Below are 16,204 nucleotides of genomic sequence, written 5' to 3'. Positions count from 1 at the left end.
ATCCCTGGTTGGGGAACTAAGATCCTATGAAGTCACATGGTGTGACCAAAACAAAACATGGCAACACTGATATGCTGTGAAGTTCAAAACTGTACCAGCATTATATAACTATACAACAGAGCTGTAGGCACAAGATCTTGCTTACTGGCATGAAATGAACTCAGATGCTCCCCGGCCTCCATCCGGTGGAGTTCAACTACTTAATGAAATAAAGCCCTTAAGGGTACAGAAATGAGTAAGATATCCCATGTAAACATGTTAAACCACATGACATTTTCTCTGAACAAACCACTTTATTCTTTTATTTATTTGGCCATGCTGCTTGGCTTGTGGGATCCCATTTCCCTGACCAGAGATGGAACCCAGACCACTTCAGTGAAAGCCCAGAATCCTAACCACCAGGCCACCGTGCAACACCCACACCTTCATTACTTTGATTTTATAGCTAAAACCTTAGGATATGTGCATTGCCCCATTTTGGCCTCACCAAGTTGTAGGAGTCATCTGTACACACCTTAAACCCATGGTGCTCTTACTTTTTTTCTTTCAAGAAGGCAGGGGAAAGCAAGCCACTAGCCCCATTGCCTGTTTCTAAGGTTGCAACTCGGAGAGCTTCAGAGTGACTTGAAACCATGACTTCCCTGAAGTTATCACCTGCATTCAGGGTCAGCTAATCCCCAATCAGGAGAAATCTCTCTCAACTACAACGTGTCAGCCCATGAATGAAAGGAGAAAAACAGAAGGCAAGAAAGACACAACTTTACTCCTTATTGTAAAGATGTCTGTCACCTTACCTCAGGAGCACACTGAAAACCTGAGCGCTTGACACTTCCCAGGCAGGAGAAGGTCACATCCTGGGGTCAAGGTGAGTCACGTGTTCCGGGAATATTCTATCCCCCAGGACCTACCCTACGGGCTGCTGACCAGGCGTCTCACACTCAGCCAGAGCCAAGCGATTGAATTCCTGTTGCCTTCTCTCAGTAACAAACAAACAAACAAATACCTCATTTGCCAACTATCTGAACCAAAGGCCTGAATCTTGGGGCCCCCAGGGACAGGGGCACCCTGGAGTCTGAGGACCGCATAGGAAACAGGAAAATGATCAAGCCACTGCGGCAGTGAAGAGGCCACTAGATCGACGTTTTTATGCTGCGCACGCCTGACTATGCCTGGGTTCAGGACTGGGTCGGGCGGAGCCACAAACCCACGGTGAAGATTTGTGTGTGTGTGTGTGTGTGTTTAAACACGTTATGTTCCACAGAAGACCTTGGTGGGGGCCAGGGGCCTGACAGGCCCTTCCACTTAGCTGGCTCCTCCCACCACCGGGGGCGGAAGGCCGCCAGAGAGCAGCAACGTCAGCACAGACTAGACTGGAGATGGCGAAAGGGGACTCGGGGGCCTGTGGGCCCAGCCGCACGCTTTGTCCTGAGGGCCCACCGGCCCTCACAGGCCGCCCCGCCGAGCAAGGCTCCGCGTGCGTGGGGCACCGAGAAAACCTCCCCTAGGCCCTCAGGCACCCGTTTGGTGGCACCACGCCCCTGGCTTTGGCGGTCTCATTTGGCAACGGTGCCAGAACTGCCTGTGCTCACCTGCCACTAGGTAGTTCCGGGGTTATGCCTGAGGCAACGAGGCCTCCTCAGGCCTGGGGCACCACTGCAGCTGCCCCTACAGGCCCTCCCACTGCCACCGATGATTGGCTGCCTGGTATCCCCGCCTGCAATCTGATTGACCACGAGGCTGAGTTGGGCACATGCCCGCTCTCTGCACATGTGAAGGCAACTGCTGGGGGCGCAGTCAGGCTGAACCTGAATCTCAAGGATCTTGGGTCTATCAAGATTGCACAGCTCACTAAGGGGAAAACACAAACACAAACACAAAACAGTTGCACAGTCGCCAGGGCACAGGGCTGAGAACAGCACACACACACACACACACACACACACACACACACACACACAAACTGGTTGCACAGTCGCCAGGGCACAGGGCTGAGAACAGCACACACACACACACACACACACACACACACACAATGGTTGCACAGTCGGCAGGCACAGGGCTGAGAAAGGCACACACACAAAATGAAAATGGAGAGATCACAACAGACAACACAGAAATGCAAAGGATTATAAGAGACTACTATCAACAATTATATGCCAATAAAATGGACAACGTGGAAGAAATGGACAAATTCTTAGAAAAGTACAACTTTCCAAAACTGGAACAGGAAGAATTAGAAAATCTTAACAGACCCATCACAAGCACACAAATTGAAACTGTAATCAAAAATCTTCCAGCAAACAAAAGCCCAGGTCCAGACAGCTTCACAGCTGAATTCTACCAAAAATTTAGAGAAGAGCTAACACCTATCCTGCTCGAACTCTTCCAGAAAATTGCAGAGGAAGGTAAACATCCAAACTCATTCTATGAGGCCACCATCACCCTAATACCAAAACCTGACAAAGATCCCACAAAAAAAGAAAACTACAGGCCAATATCACTGATGAACATAGATGCAAAAATCCTTAACAAAATTCTAGCAATCAGAATCCAACAACACATTAAAAAGACCATACACCAGGACCAAGTGGGCTTTATCCCAGGGGTGCAAGGATTCTTCAATATCTGCAAATCAATCAAGGTTATACACCACATTAACAAATTGAAAAACAAAAACCATATGATTATCTCAATAGATGCTGAGAAAGCCTTTGACAAAATTCAACATCCATTTATGATAAAAACTCTCCAGAAAGCAGGAATAGAAGGAACATACCTCAACATAATAAAAGCTATATATGACAAACCCACAGCAAACATTATCCTCAATGGTGAAAAATTGAAAGCATTTCCTCTAAAGTCAGGAACAAGACAAGAGTGCCCACTTTCCCCATTACTATTCAACATAGTTTTGGAAGTTTTGGCCACAGCAATCAGAGCAGAAAAAGAAATAAAAGGAATCCAAATTGGAAAAGAAGAAGTAAAACTCTCACTGTTTGCAGATGACATGATCCTTTACATAGAAAACCCTAAAGACTCCACCAGAAAATTACTAGAACTAATCAATGATTATAGTAAAGTTGCAGGATATAAAATCAACACACAGAAATCCCTTGCATTCCTATACACTAATACTGAGAAAACTGAAAGAGAAATTAAGGAAACAATTCCAGTCACCATTGCAACGGAAAGAATGAAATACTTAGGAATTTATCTACCTAAAGAAACTAAAGACCTATATATAGAACACTATAAAACACTGGTGAAAGAAAGCAAAGGGGACACTAATAGATGGGGAAATATACCATGTTCATGGATTGGAAGAATCAATATAGTGAAAATAAGTATACTACCCAAAGCAATTCATAGATTCAATGCAATCCCTAAGAAGCTACCAATGGTATTCTTCACAGAGCTAGAACAAATAATTTCACAATTTGTATGGAAATACAAAAAACCTCGAATAGCCCAAGCTATCTTGAGAAAGAAGAATGCAACTGGAGGAATCAACCTACCTGACTTCAGACTCTATTACAAAGCCACAGTTATCAAGACAGTATGGTACTGGCACAAATACAGAAATATTGATCAATGGAACAAAATAGAAAGCCCAGAGATAAATCCACGCACATATGGACACCTCATCTTTGACAAAGGTGGCAAGAATATACAATGGATTAAAGACAATTTCTTTAACAAGTGGTGCTGGGAAAACTGGTCAACCACTTGTAAAAGAATGAAACTAGAACACTGTCTAACACCATACAGAAAAATAAACTCAAAATGGATTAAAGATCTCAACGTAAGACCAGAAACTATAAAACTCCTAGAGGAGAACATAGGCAAAACCCTCTCCGACATACATCACAGCAGGATCCTCTATGACCCACCTCCCAGAATATTGGAAATAAAAGCAAAAATAAACAAATGGGACCTAATTAAACTTAAAAGCTTCTGCACAACAAAGGAAACTATTAGCAAGGTGAAAAGGCAGCCTTCAGAATGGGAGAAAATAATAGCAAATGAAGCAACGGACAAACAACTGATCTCAAAAATATACAAGCAACTCCTACAGCTCTATTCCAGAAAAATAAATGACCCAATCAAAAAATGGGCCAAAGAACTAAATAGACATTTCTCCAAAGAAGACATACAGATGGCTAACAAACACATGAAAAAATGCTCAACATCACTCGTTATCAGATAAATGCAAATCCAAACCACTATGAGGTACCATTTCACGCCAGTCAGAATGGCTGCGATCCAAAATTCTACAAGCAATAAATGCTGGAGAGGGTGTGGAGAAAAGGGAACTCTCTTACACTGTTGGTGGGAATGCAAACTAGTACAGCCACTATGGAGAACAGTGTGGAGATTCCTTAAACAACTGGAAATAGAACTGCCTTATGATCCAGCAATCCCACTGCTGGGCATACACACTGAGGAAACCAGAATGGAAAGAGACACGTGTACCCCAATGTTCATCGCACCACTGTTTATAATAGCCAGGACATGGAAGCAACCTAGATGCCCATCAGCAGATGAATGGATAAGAAAGCTGTGGTACATATACGCAATGGAGTATTACTCAGCCATTAAAAAGAATACATTTGAATCAGTTCCAATGAGATGGATAAAACTGGAATCTATTATACAGAGTGAAGTAAGCCAGAAAGAAAAACACCAATACCGTATACTAACGCATATATATGGAATTTAGAAAGATGGTGACAATAACCCTGTGTACGAGACAACAAAAGAGACACCAATGTATAGATCAGTCTTATGGACTCTGTGGGAGAGGGAGAGGGTGGGGAGATTTGGGAGAATAGCATTGAAACATGTGTAATATCATGTATGAAACGAGTCGCCAGTCCAGGTTCGATGCACGGTACTGGATGCTTGGGGCTGGTGCACTGGGACGACCCAGAGGGAGGGTAGGGGAGGGAGGAGGGAGGTGGGTTCAGGATGGGGAACGCGGGTATACCTGTGGCGGATTCATTTCGATATTTGGCAAAACTAATACAATATTGTAAAGTTTAAAAATAAAATAAAATTTAAAAAAATAATAAAATAAAAAATACGGAATGGCTGTGGGAAAATATAATAATTGTGCCTTACATTATTAAGTTGGCTTTGCACTCTCAACATGAGTTGTCACCCTGGTGGCCCTGCTCCACCGAACAGATCAGGTTTGCCTGTCATTATATTTGAGGCTTGCTTGCTTTTCGTTTATTCAGACAACCTGAGTGGAATATCATGGCTTTTTAATTTTTCTTTCCAGTCTTACTGAGACATTAATAGAATTGACATATAGCCCTGTGTAAGTTTAAGGTGTTCAGCATCATGAATCCACTTACATCCATCCTGCAATGATAAGCACAGTAAGTCTAGTGAACATTTATCAATGGATAAATTGAATACAATTTTAAATAGAAAAAAGTATTTTCATTTTGATGAGAACTCTTAGGGTTTACTCTATTAACCTTTGAGGGGAGGGAGGGAAGTTTTTCAGTCGTGTTCGACTCTGTGCGACTCTGTGCGGAAGCCCACCAGGCTCGCCCTTCCCTGGGATTCTCCAGGCAAGAACACTGGAGTGGGTTGCCATTTCCTCCTCCAATGCATGAAAGTGAAAAGTGAAAGTGAAGTCGGTCAGTCGTGTTCGACTCTGTGCGACTCTGAGCAGAAGCCCACCAGGCTCGCCCTTCCCTGGGATTCTCCAGGCAAGAACTTTGGAGTGGGTTACCACTTCCTCCTCCAATGCATGAAAGTGAAAAGTGAAAGTGAAGTCGGTCAGTCGTGTCCGACTCTGGGCAACCTCATGGACTGCAGCCTACCAGGCTTCTCCGTCCATGGGATTTTTCAGGCAAGAGTACTGGAGTGGGGTGCCATCACCTTCTCCAGTATTAACCTTTATATCCAATATAAAACATTAGTTATACTTGTGTTGTATGTCACCTAACAAAACAGTGTTAGTTATGCCTGTGTTGTATGTCACCTGCCTCATACATACTGCTTACTAGAAGATGAACATGATTGTCTCACAAGGTGTCCCTTCCAGTCACCGAGAAGGATGCCAGCTAACCACTTTGTAAATATTAGAAATATTCCCTCCCAAGCTGCCCGCACCCACTTCCTCTGAGCCTCTCTCATCTGTGTGTCCAGTCTCAGTGCTCCCTTCATGTGCCCTTGGAAATAGGAAGGAGGGACAGACACTGGCATCTTCCTTAAGCAAAAAGAAACAGTCAGACCCTGTGAAACTATTAGGTATTGTTTCCAGGGCTCCCAAGAGCTCTGGCACCACAGTCCTTTCTGTGTCATGATAGAACAAATAGCCCCAGGTCATTCACCTTAAAACCTACATAAATAAGCAATCGGCCAAGCAGAGGTATAGAACTGATATAGAATTTAAAGACTTAAGAGGCAATTTTCTGTAACAGGTTAACTGGGGGTATCCTCTACTGCACGTTAATGAAGTCTCCTTTATGTACAGTTGGGAAGGTACACTGGAGTTGGAAATAGCAACCCACTCCAGTATTTTTGCCTAGAGAATCCCAAGGACAGAGGAGCCTGATGGGCTACAGTCTATGGGGTCACAAAAAGTCAGACATGTCTGAGCGACTAATACTTAATACTAGAAAGAAATTATATGAAAAGTGAAGTGCTAGAAAAGAAGTCATTTATTACAGGAGGACACTTGGAAGGTTCACAAGCCTTGTGTTGCCCTAAGTACTCAGTTACACTTTCACAATCAGAGGAAGAGGGGAGGGGGGAAAATATCTTCTTTTTCTTGAGTAGACAGCATGTTTCCATTACCAGTGCCTCCCCCAGGTAGGGCAGGGAAGTTTATTTGTCCATTCTATATGGTCAGGCTAGGATATCGTAGTTCAGTTCAGTTCATTTCAGTTGCTCAGTAGTATCCAACTCTTTGCCATCCCATGGACTGCAGCACACTAGACTTCCCTGTAGTATTACTTGGGAAAAATATTTTCAGGTCTCAATTCAATGCAGGTCTTTCATTTTGAAAAGTCATCTTTCCAAAAGTGATAGTGTTTTGTATGCACAGAGCCTGTTTTGGGGAGGCATTAAGTTGTTGATTTGGAGAAGGCAATGACACCCCATTCCAGCACTCTTGCCTGGAAAATCCCATGGATGGAGGAGCCTGGTGGGCTGCAGTCCATGGGGTCGTGAAGAGTCGGATATGACTGAGCGACTTCCCTTTCACTTTCCTGCATTGGAGAAGGAAATGGCAACCCCCTCCAATGTTCTTGCCTGGAGAATCCCAGGGACGTTGGAGCCTGGTGGGCTGCCGTCTATGGGGTCGCACAGAGCCGGACACGACTGAGCGACTTACCAGCAGCAGCAGTAAGTTGTTGATCACTGGGCAGGTTGTAGGTCCTGTTTTCTGCTATTGTTTTATTGTTTGGGGGCACATTCTGGAAAGAAGTTGTCTTAGTGGCCAAAGACCATGTTTCTGGGGTTATTAACTCATGGAGCTCACTAGCCAGGATGTAAGTCTCTTGCCACCACAGTTTGATTATTTTGGGCCATGTCTCATGCTTCTGCTGCATGGTTTTGTTGCTAAGCAAGTTAGCTTGGTGAAACGAGATGCCAGTCCAGGTTCAATGCACGATATTGGACGCTTGGGGCTAGTGCACTGGGACGACCCAGAGGGATGGTATGGGGAGGGAGGAGGGAGGAGGGTTCAGGATGGGGCACACATGTATACCTGTGGTGGATTCATTTTGATATTTGGCAAAACTAATACAATTATGTAAAGTTTAAAAATTAAATAAAATTAAAAAAAAAAAGAAATCCAAGCTGGCTTTGATGCTAAGCATTTGTTTTGCTTTATGTGTCAAGCAAGCCTGCATGTTTCAGAATTTTCCCATTATTTTCTTGAGTGTCATTAGTCTTATTGTGGTCTCCCAAAACCCCATAAAGTTTCTTCTCTATCTACAGTTCCCTAATGAAGTTTCAAGCTAACTGTTTGAACATTCTGTTCTCTTATTCTGTCCCTACCACCTCGGGGCACTCCTAGGCCCCAAGTGCAGGCTGCAGTGCCCTCAGCGATCCTGACACCCCTCCAGAAAATGAGATGCAGCTCTGAGAGCCAGGAGTCTAGGCCCCTAGTTCTGCTGTCATTTTCTGCCTCCCCCTTGTTCTGGGCTATCCCCTGCCAAGTGCTGCAGTCCTACCTGCCTGGATAGGGCCCTCAACCTCCCTTCCCCCACCGACTCCATCCTACTGTTGCTTTGCCTCTAGAATCACCACCCTAGGGAGTAACTGGTTAGAGTTAGGGTGACCTAGACATCTGGCAAGTCTTCAATCAGGAGGAAGAAGGAGGGGGCCTCTTTTGTTTAGGTCTAGATGTCATTGAATCTGTCTAGCCAAGCACAGAAAGAGGCAAAGAGGTCTCATAGAGAGGGTAGACTATTCCAGTGTAAGCAGGGGTCTGACTCCAGAGTGGAGGGAGGACAGACATACTGGAACTCCAGGTGGGATCTCGGCTGCTGGAGGCTGGGTCCCCAAGGCTTCTCGTCAGTCTGGGGCCTCTGAGGATCATCCAGGCTGTGGTCTTCCTCCAGAAGCCAGGGAGGGTCATTTTCCAACATTTCTAGTGACTCTTTGGGTGCAGATTCATTCCAAAGGGCCCCAGGAAAGCCCTGGGGAGCAGATGCTTTGCAGTCACAGAAGGAATTCTGCCACTAGAGAGGGAATGAGCTCTTCCCATGACGAAATGAGCTCAGTGGCTGCACCAGCCTGTGCAACACAAAAACAGGTAGATATGTCCCCCAGGTTGACTACGCCTGGGTCCTGGGAGTTGTCCTGGCCAAACCTGACACTGGGCAAGAAGAACACGTCTTCATGCAGATGAGCCCCTAGTGCTTCGGTGTTCAGTGAGTCCCCTGCACAAACAGATTCTGTGGAGCTGGGGGTGGATAGAGGCCTGTCCCCTGCCTCACTAGAAAAAACTTTTTACTGATACTCCTTGATTTTAGATCATTTGAAGACAGTGGTCCCTCCTGCATCCTTAGATCTCCTGGATGCTGAGTTCCCATGGAAACATCCCAAGCTTAGACTTCTGCTTTTTCCTGTTTCCCTGAGTCCCTATGAAGTCAGCTAGCTCTTCCTAATGTTCACTGGGGCACATTCGTCCATCTTCCCCCAAGTAGGCCTTCCAGTTCCTCCTTCGTGGAGCATGGCAGAGCCCTGCCTTGGCTTTCTCACACTCACCAGGCTGGAAAGGAAACCAGGGGTGAATTTCGACTTCTCTCTGAAAGTTATTTGAAGTACTGGTGGAAAGTGCCAGCATCCTCATGGTTGTTACTTAATCAGGGACTGGATGATTCTCTTCGTTGCTAATCTTGAGCTTCTGCAGCTGTTTGGCCAAGGTGATTGCCGGAAGTCAAAGTGCCCTTAAGGCACATTCCAGCTTAACCCTATTTTAGGGGTTTTAACTCTATTTAAGGGACACCCACATCTCTGGCTGCTGATGGGGATGGTGGGAATTTGGTGAATGCCATATCCAGGAAGTTAACAAACTGTAGAGTAGCTTTCAGGGAAGGCCTCCTTCTTGCCTTCCATATAGAATTGTTGGGGCATCACAATGCCAGGCGTGGAGAGGTTCCATCTGTCTGTGTTCTGAGACCTCAACAGAACCAGTGTGTCAGCCGGCCCAGAAGGGGCTTCAACCCAGACCCTTTGATGCAGGATTTGCACCTCCCCAGGGAGAAAGTCCGTGTGGCTACCTGTTCTTAATGCAGAGCAAAGGAAAAACTGAATTGTATTTGTGGGCTTAAAGTTGAGCTCCCATCAGAATCTCTGTAAGTGAGAGCCTTAAGGGAGGGAGAGGGGTTGGGGTTGGGCGGGAGGGCGGTTTCAAAGGCCCTTTGGATTTCTTGTTCACTGGCACTGAGGGAAGGTCAGGTTACCCAGCTACATTGGGAAGGAGCCTTTGAAGGTCATGTTGAGGGTACAGGTCGCTGGACAGAGCCCAGGCTGGGATGTGCAGAGGACCCCTGAGCCTCCGGTTTACAGCCATTTGCTGACACAGATTTATGTCCTTGGCCCACGTTTATTTCCCTTCAGGAGAGCCCACGACCCTAAGCCATAAGTGGCTTTCAGGCAAAACAATGCCTGTCCAAGGTTTGGCCAGCCAAAACAGTTCCATCCTCTCCTAAAACACATTCGTAAATGTAATAGCCTAGCTTCACAAAGGAAATGCCCTTTTGCCTCCAGGGAGGAAGGAAGTCTGGATCTTGGGTTTGTCTTGGGTTTAAGGGATCCACTGGTCCCTTTTTAGCCACTCCCTCTTCTGACAATTTCACAAGCCTAGGCTAAGATAAGTCTTTGAATTCCTCCAAACAAAGCACACTTTCTTGGGTACTTTCATGGTTTTGTTACAAATGTCTGGTCCCTCTGTTCTCCTGGCCAGCTCCTAGGTGTATTTTGATCTGACCAGTTCCAGGGAATTCTTCACTCTCAAAATCTGGAGGACCCATCATCCCTCCATTACACCTCTGTTCCTCTGTGAACGGGAACATGTTTCACTGTCTGACAGTGTAGAAGTGACAGTGTGATACTCAGGAATCTTACTTTGTTTCTTTGTTTTCTGGGGTGACATCACCATCCACACAAAGCTGTCTGAATGTGAACATTTGGTTGATTTTGATGTGGCCCAAACTCCCCCAACGAATGTACCTTCAGGTTAGTTTTCTTCTTTTATATTTTTAAATATTTTGGTAACCTATTGTGAACAGACAGGATCCCATCAGTTGTATGTAGTGAGAAAGTAAAAAAACAAAAACAAAAACAAAAACCACTCAGCCTTAGCTGGATGGAAATCTAGTAGTAAGATAGCACTTTATCTGGAAATGGAAATTTCAGCCAGAATCGGAAAACTGTGTCCTGGAAGGAGAAGAGGGTCTGAGGACTGAGCACACTGCTCCACGCTGGAGCATTGGGCTCTGACAGATGTACCTGCTGGGGTCTTCATGGGACAGTCCATGCAGGCCACGATCCTGTGGAGAATTTTCTTTGCCTTTCCATTCACGTTGGCAATTGTATACTTTGCTTTTCCGTCTACATGCAGTTTTACCTTTATCCCAGACAGTTTGGTTGCTTCTCTGATTTTCTCCACTTGTACAGATCATTACAACATTTCCTAACTAGATAAAATTTGACAGGGTAGGGGCAGTGAGGGATGGGTTAGGGTGGGGTGAGATTTAGGGGATGGGGCCACACAGAACAGCATCTGGTGTCATAGATCCCTGATGGGGATAGAACTCATGCCCCTGCTGTGAAAGAATACAGTCCTCCACACTGAAATTCAGGGAAGTTCCTGGAATTGATTTAATGAAAGACATCTAATTAGGAGGAATTTTTGGGTGACATTCTACATTTTAGTTTGAGACCAGTGATTATAGTTCATATTATTTTACAGTTTTGTGATTTGACTAGCCTAAAGGATTTTGGGGGTTTCTTTTTGTATTAAAAGCTAAAGACTTTTTTAATCCCATGGGATACAAAAAAAAAAAAAAATCTGTAGAATATTTGAAAGAGTGGAGGTTTTGTTCTGAATGCGAGTGCTTTGGTCCACTGAACCAAATGGTAATAACATTTGTAGGAGAGACACCCAGTGAAAGTGACTTTTTTATGTAGTGACCTAACAGCACTCATTGTGTGAGTTATTGGTTGGAGTTTAGAGACAGGCTGTGTTGGGCTAAACTCCTGATTCCTGTTTTCAGCCCTTGAGTAATAATCAGAAGCTTTCTCTGAAGAGAGTGGGGTCAGCTGTCAGACTCCTAGGTATCTACCGGCCAGTAGGGCTGGGATTAAATGCAGCAGCCAGGAGATACGGGATGGAGCAAGAGGTCACCTTGTCCCTTTGTTGCTGCCTGGAGAGATGCTTGTCCATGTGCTTGTGGGACAAAAGCTGTGACTTTGTGGCCAGAGGATGTCTCTGACCCTGCCTTGGTTCCCTGAGGGTGGAGGGACAGCAGGGTCTCCCCGGTTCCGTGACCAGAGAAGGAAACGCCACCCCCCACTCCCATGCCCTTGCTCTCTGACGTCCTCCCAGGACTCATTCCAGAGGAGGTTCTTCAGGATGAACGTCCAGGCCCCACCCCGACTCCTGGAGCTGGGCGCACAGTGCCTGCTGCACAATGAGGCCTTGGCCATCATGGCTCTGGAGGAGCTGCCCATCGAGCTCTTTCCACCACTGTTTATGGAGGCCTTTGCTGGAAGGCACACAGAGGCCCTGAAGGCGATGGTGCAGGCCTGGCCCTTCCCCTGCCTCCCACTGGGGGCCCTGATGCAAGACCACCAGCCTCATCTGGACACCTTCCAGGCAGCACTCGATGGTCTGGATGTCCTGCTTGCTCAGGAGGTCTGCCCCAGGTAAGGTCAACCTGGCAGACTGGTGAGGCCTGGGGGTGTAAGCAAGGTGCAGACAGGGCAGGTGGATGAGGACTCATATGGAAACAAGCAATTGGATGTATAGGACTGGTTGAGGGGGAGAGGGCAGAAAAAGCATGTGGGCCACCCCCCATTATCCCTTAAAGTGGGAACCAAGGGGGACCTAGAAGCCAGAGGAGCTGTGGTACGTGGAGTGCAGAGAACTCATGGGGTCCTGGTGCCCATTGGCCTCTGCATGGCTCAGCCTTTCCCCTGCGGCCTCACAGGCGGTGGAAGCTGCAGGTGCTGGACTTGCGCCGGAAAACCCACCAGGACTTCTGGACCCTGTGGTCCGGGATGAAGGTCAGTGTTTGCTCACTGCTGGAGCCTGAGCCAGCCCAACCAATGCAGAAGAGGTGCAGGGTGGAGGCGCAGGCGGGGCTGAAGCCAGAGCAGGCCCCTGTGGAGGTGCTGGTCGACCTGTGCATCAAGGAGGACACTCTGGATGAGACCCTCAGCTACCTGCTGAAGAAGGCCAAGAAGAGGGGGAAGCTGCTGCACATCCGCTGCCAGAAGCTGAGGATCTTCACCATGCCCATGAAGAGCATCAGGAAGATCCTGAAGGTGGTGCAGCTGGACTCCATTCAGGACCTGGAGGTCAACTGCATCTGGAAGCTGGCCACGCTGAGCAGGTTCCTGCCGCACCTGGGCCGGATGGGCAACCTGCGCCGGCTGCTGCTGTCTCGCATCCACATATTGCCACATACCACCCCGGACCAGGAGAACTGCGTCAACCAGCTCAGTGCACAGTTCCTGAACCTGCCCCACCTGCAGGAGCTCTACCTGGACTCCATCTCCTTCCTCGAGGGCCGCCTGCACCAGGTGCTCAGGTGAGGTGTGGCGCCAGCTCTGCAGCAAAACCTGGCCTCTTTCATTTCTTTACCATCGGGGTGTCTATTTGTGCCTGCTGGGGACATGGCCAGTGTGCACAGGCCACTTGGAAGTCCTCACGGTATGGCCGCTCTGTCCCCGGGCTTCTTGTCAGGTCACCTCCCTGGTTAGGGTCAGAGGCGTGGCCTAGGTTAGATGCTGCCAAATGGGACTTGTGCTGGGAGTCCGCATAGTGGGGGTCAGGTGTGATGCCCTTGGGAATTCTTTCCGAGAGAGTGATGTCTTAGCTGAGACGATGACAGAGAATGACAAAGAATTGTAGGTGATGATGGATGAATTGTAGGTGATGATGGATGGTTTGTGACCCCCGGATATCTGGGGGATATGCACCCAGGGATCGTCTGTAACTGCTGGGACCCACCAGCCCATGTCTACTGCATCCAGCCTGCTGTTGAATTCAACTAGCCGTGTCCTGTACAAACATCTTAATTCCTGTGAACAAAATACTAGTAAGCTGAAATAGGCAAATAATCTTTGTTTACAGTTTGTTTCCCACATTAAAAATAGTTCATCATTTTGTGCAGGGGGAGGTCATAACCATATGAGCATGACCTTCCCCCTGGAAGAACCCCTGCCTTCCTGTCAAGGAGGTGAGAGGCCAGCTCCAAGCCAGTGAGATCCCCTGTGTTCCTGTGAAAGGGGCCTCTCCTCCCCATATCCCTCTGCCCCTGACACTGACTGCTCTGTCTTTCCCCAGGTGCCTGAACACCCCTCTGGAGACCCTGTCGATCACCAATTGCCTGATTTCGGAGTCAGACCTGACATACCTGTCGCAGTGCCCGAGCGTCAGCCTGCTGAAGGACCTTGGCCTCAGCGGGGTCAACCTGACCAGCCTCAACTTGGAGTCCCTGCAGGTCCTGATTGAGAGGACCTCAGCCACCCTGCAGGAACTGGACCTGGATGAGTGCGGCATCATGGACTCTCAGTTCAGTGCCCTCTTACCCTCCCTGAGCGGCTGCTCCCAGCTCACCACCTTCAGCTTCTGTGGCAACCCTATCTCTATGGCTGTGCTGGAGAGCCTGCTGCACCACACCATGGGGCTGAGTAAGCTGAGCCACGTGCTGTACCCTGCACCCCTGGAGAGCTATGAGGATGTGCATGGCACCCTGCACCTGGGCCTTCTGGCTCAGCTGCATGCCCGGCTCAAGCAGCTTCTGTGCAAGTCTGGGCGGTCCAGCATGTTCTGGGTCAGCGCCAGCCCCTGTCCACACTGCGGTGACCAGATCCTCTATGACACCGAGCCCATCCTGTGCCCCTGCTACTTGCCCGACTAGCCCAGCTCATGAGTGGCAGGCTGAGAATGAACACAACAGTTTCAGACAATTTTTCAGTGTAAGCAGGAGAAAGTGATTTAGAGTGGGCAGTGGGGGAGGGCTTGGTGGGATTTTTGGAGAGATATGTTCCTACACAGTTAGAAATGTGAATCTGATTTTTGGAGGGGGAATTTTGGGCTTGGTAGGGTGATGGGGTCATTACCCCTCTGTTGGATTGTTACAAAGAAATAAAGGGAACTTCAATGTCAATCATTTGGTGTCCTCTGTGACCTGTGACCATGATTCTCCCCTTTAAATTCATGACTCTCCTGTTAGTGGTTCTATAAAACGGCCTGAGCATGAGTGGGGCCTAGATGCTCTCTGATAGGCCAGGATCAGCTAAAGGAGTTCAGGGCACCATCTTTCCACTCCCTGTGGTTCTCATTTCCAGGGCATCCACCTCCTCACTTATTTCTGAGGCTGTTCAATCTGTCATCATATACAAGGTGCATCCTCAGGGCCTGGACTGAACTAAGTGTCCAGGAGTGAGCACCGCTGGTGGGAATCTTCTTCCAAGGAACCCCTACTACTAACCCCACCCAGCCACTGGGGTTTTCCTCAGTGGATCCAGCAGATGCAAAACCTCCATCTCGGGCCATGGGCAGTGCCAAGATGGGTTCACTGTACAACGTCAGGCCCGGAGTCCTGGGGCATATTCACCAGCAGACCATCTGGAGCCTTTGGGACACACCAGCCCGTGCCCACCTTCCCACTGCTCAGCTGGATCTGATTCTTTGGGAATCAATGGACTGTAGCCTCCCAGCGTTCTCTGCCCATGGAATTCTACAGGTGGGAATACTGCAGTGGGTAGTCATTCTCTTTTCCAGGAGATCGTCCTAACCCAGGCAGATTTTTTACCATCTGAGCTGCCAGGGAAGCCTCCAGTTTCTAAGAGAAAACCCAACATCCTTGAATCCATTGTCTAAGTGTGCTTTTATGCCACTAATATTACCACAGGTTTTATTTTGTTTTTATATTAATAAAAACTTTCACACACAATTATTTGTTCAAAGGCTGATGGAAATCCATTCCCAATTGTCAAAAAAAGTCACTTCTGAGTTGAGTATTTCAGTGTTGATTCATCTGTACCTTTTTTTTTTTAAATCTTAATCCTTACGTTTTTACCTTAAGCCACATGGTAAAGATAAAATTTCCTCCAAATCCTGGTTATCTGCCAATTTGACAGCATTAAGGCTTTTAACAAATTCTCTTTACCCATCAGACCTCTTTGCTTAGACCTAGTCCTCTGAGATTCAGAGATATTTAGTAACTAAAACAAAATAATGATAATCAGATCAGCCCTTCAGAGTGGAGGGCTCCAACTACACCACTTTTTCTGGCCAGTGGAGCTGAAACCAGCATGGACCAGCCAAAGTTTAATCTAGGAATGTCCTAGAAATTAGTATCATTTTGATTTGAGCTTTCCTGGTAGCTCAGATGGTAAAGAACCCACCAGCAATGCAGTAGACTCAGGCTTAGTCCCTGAATCGGGAAGATCCTCTGGAGAAGGGAGTGGTTACCCACTCCAGTATTCTTTACTG

The 16,204-nt window shown here is 47.3% G+C and overlaps 1 protein-coding gene across 1 annotated transcript; it reads left to right on the top strand.

Moving 5' to 3' along the window:
• The first annotated feature begins 9,616 nt into the window (after positions 1 to 9,616).
• Positions 9,617 to 14,873, top strand: LOC132344506 (melanoma antigen preferentially expressed in tumors-like). The gene is made up of 5 exons (XM_059884136.1): positions 9,617 to 9,827; positions 10,644 to 10,710; positions 12,083 to 12,402; positions 12,687 to 13,289; positions 14,048 to 14,873. Exons 2-5 carry the CDS (start codon positions 10,675 to 10,677, stop codon positions 14,622 to 14,624), a joined length of 1,536 nt encoding a protein of 511 aa, XP_059740119.1. The 5' UTR covers positions 9,617 to 9,827; positions 10,644 to 10,674; the 3' UTR covers positions 14,625 to 14,873.
• The last annotated feature ends 1,331 nt before the right edge of the window (positions 14,874 to 16,204 follow it).

The sequence above is a fragment of the Bos taurus genome, chromosome Y (assembly GCF_002263795.3).
Source record: "Bos taurus isolate L1 Dominette 01449 registration number 42190680 breed Hereford chromosome Y, ARS-UCD2.0, whole genome shotgun sequence".
Lineage (NCBI taxonomy): Eukaryota > Metazoa > Chordata > Mammalia > Artiodactyla > Bovidae > Bos > Bos taurus.
Note: the sequence above shows the minus strand (reverse complement) of the source record. Positions and strands in the feature narration are given on the sequence as shown.

Excerpts from the sequence above, each read along its gene's own strand:
- LOC132344506 (XM_059884136.1), top strand. The coding sequence starts at position 10,675 with ATGTGGCCCAAACTCCCCCAACGAATGTACCTTCAG. Across the intron at positions 12,403-12,686 it reads GCTCAGGAGGTCTGCCCCAG|GCGGTGGAAGCTGCAGGTGC; the intron begins GTAAGGTCAACC and ends GCGGCCTCACAG. Across the intron at positions 13,290-14,047 it reads CGCCTGCACCAGGTGCTCAG|GTGCCTGAACACCCCTCTGG; the intron begins GTGAGGTGTGGC and ends GTCTTTCCCCAG.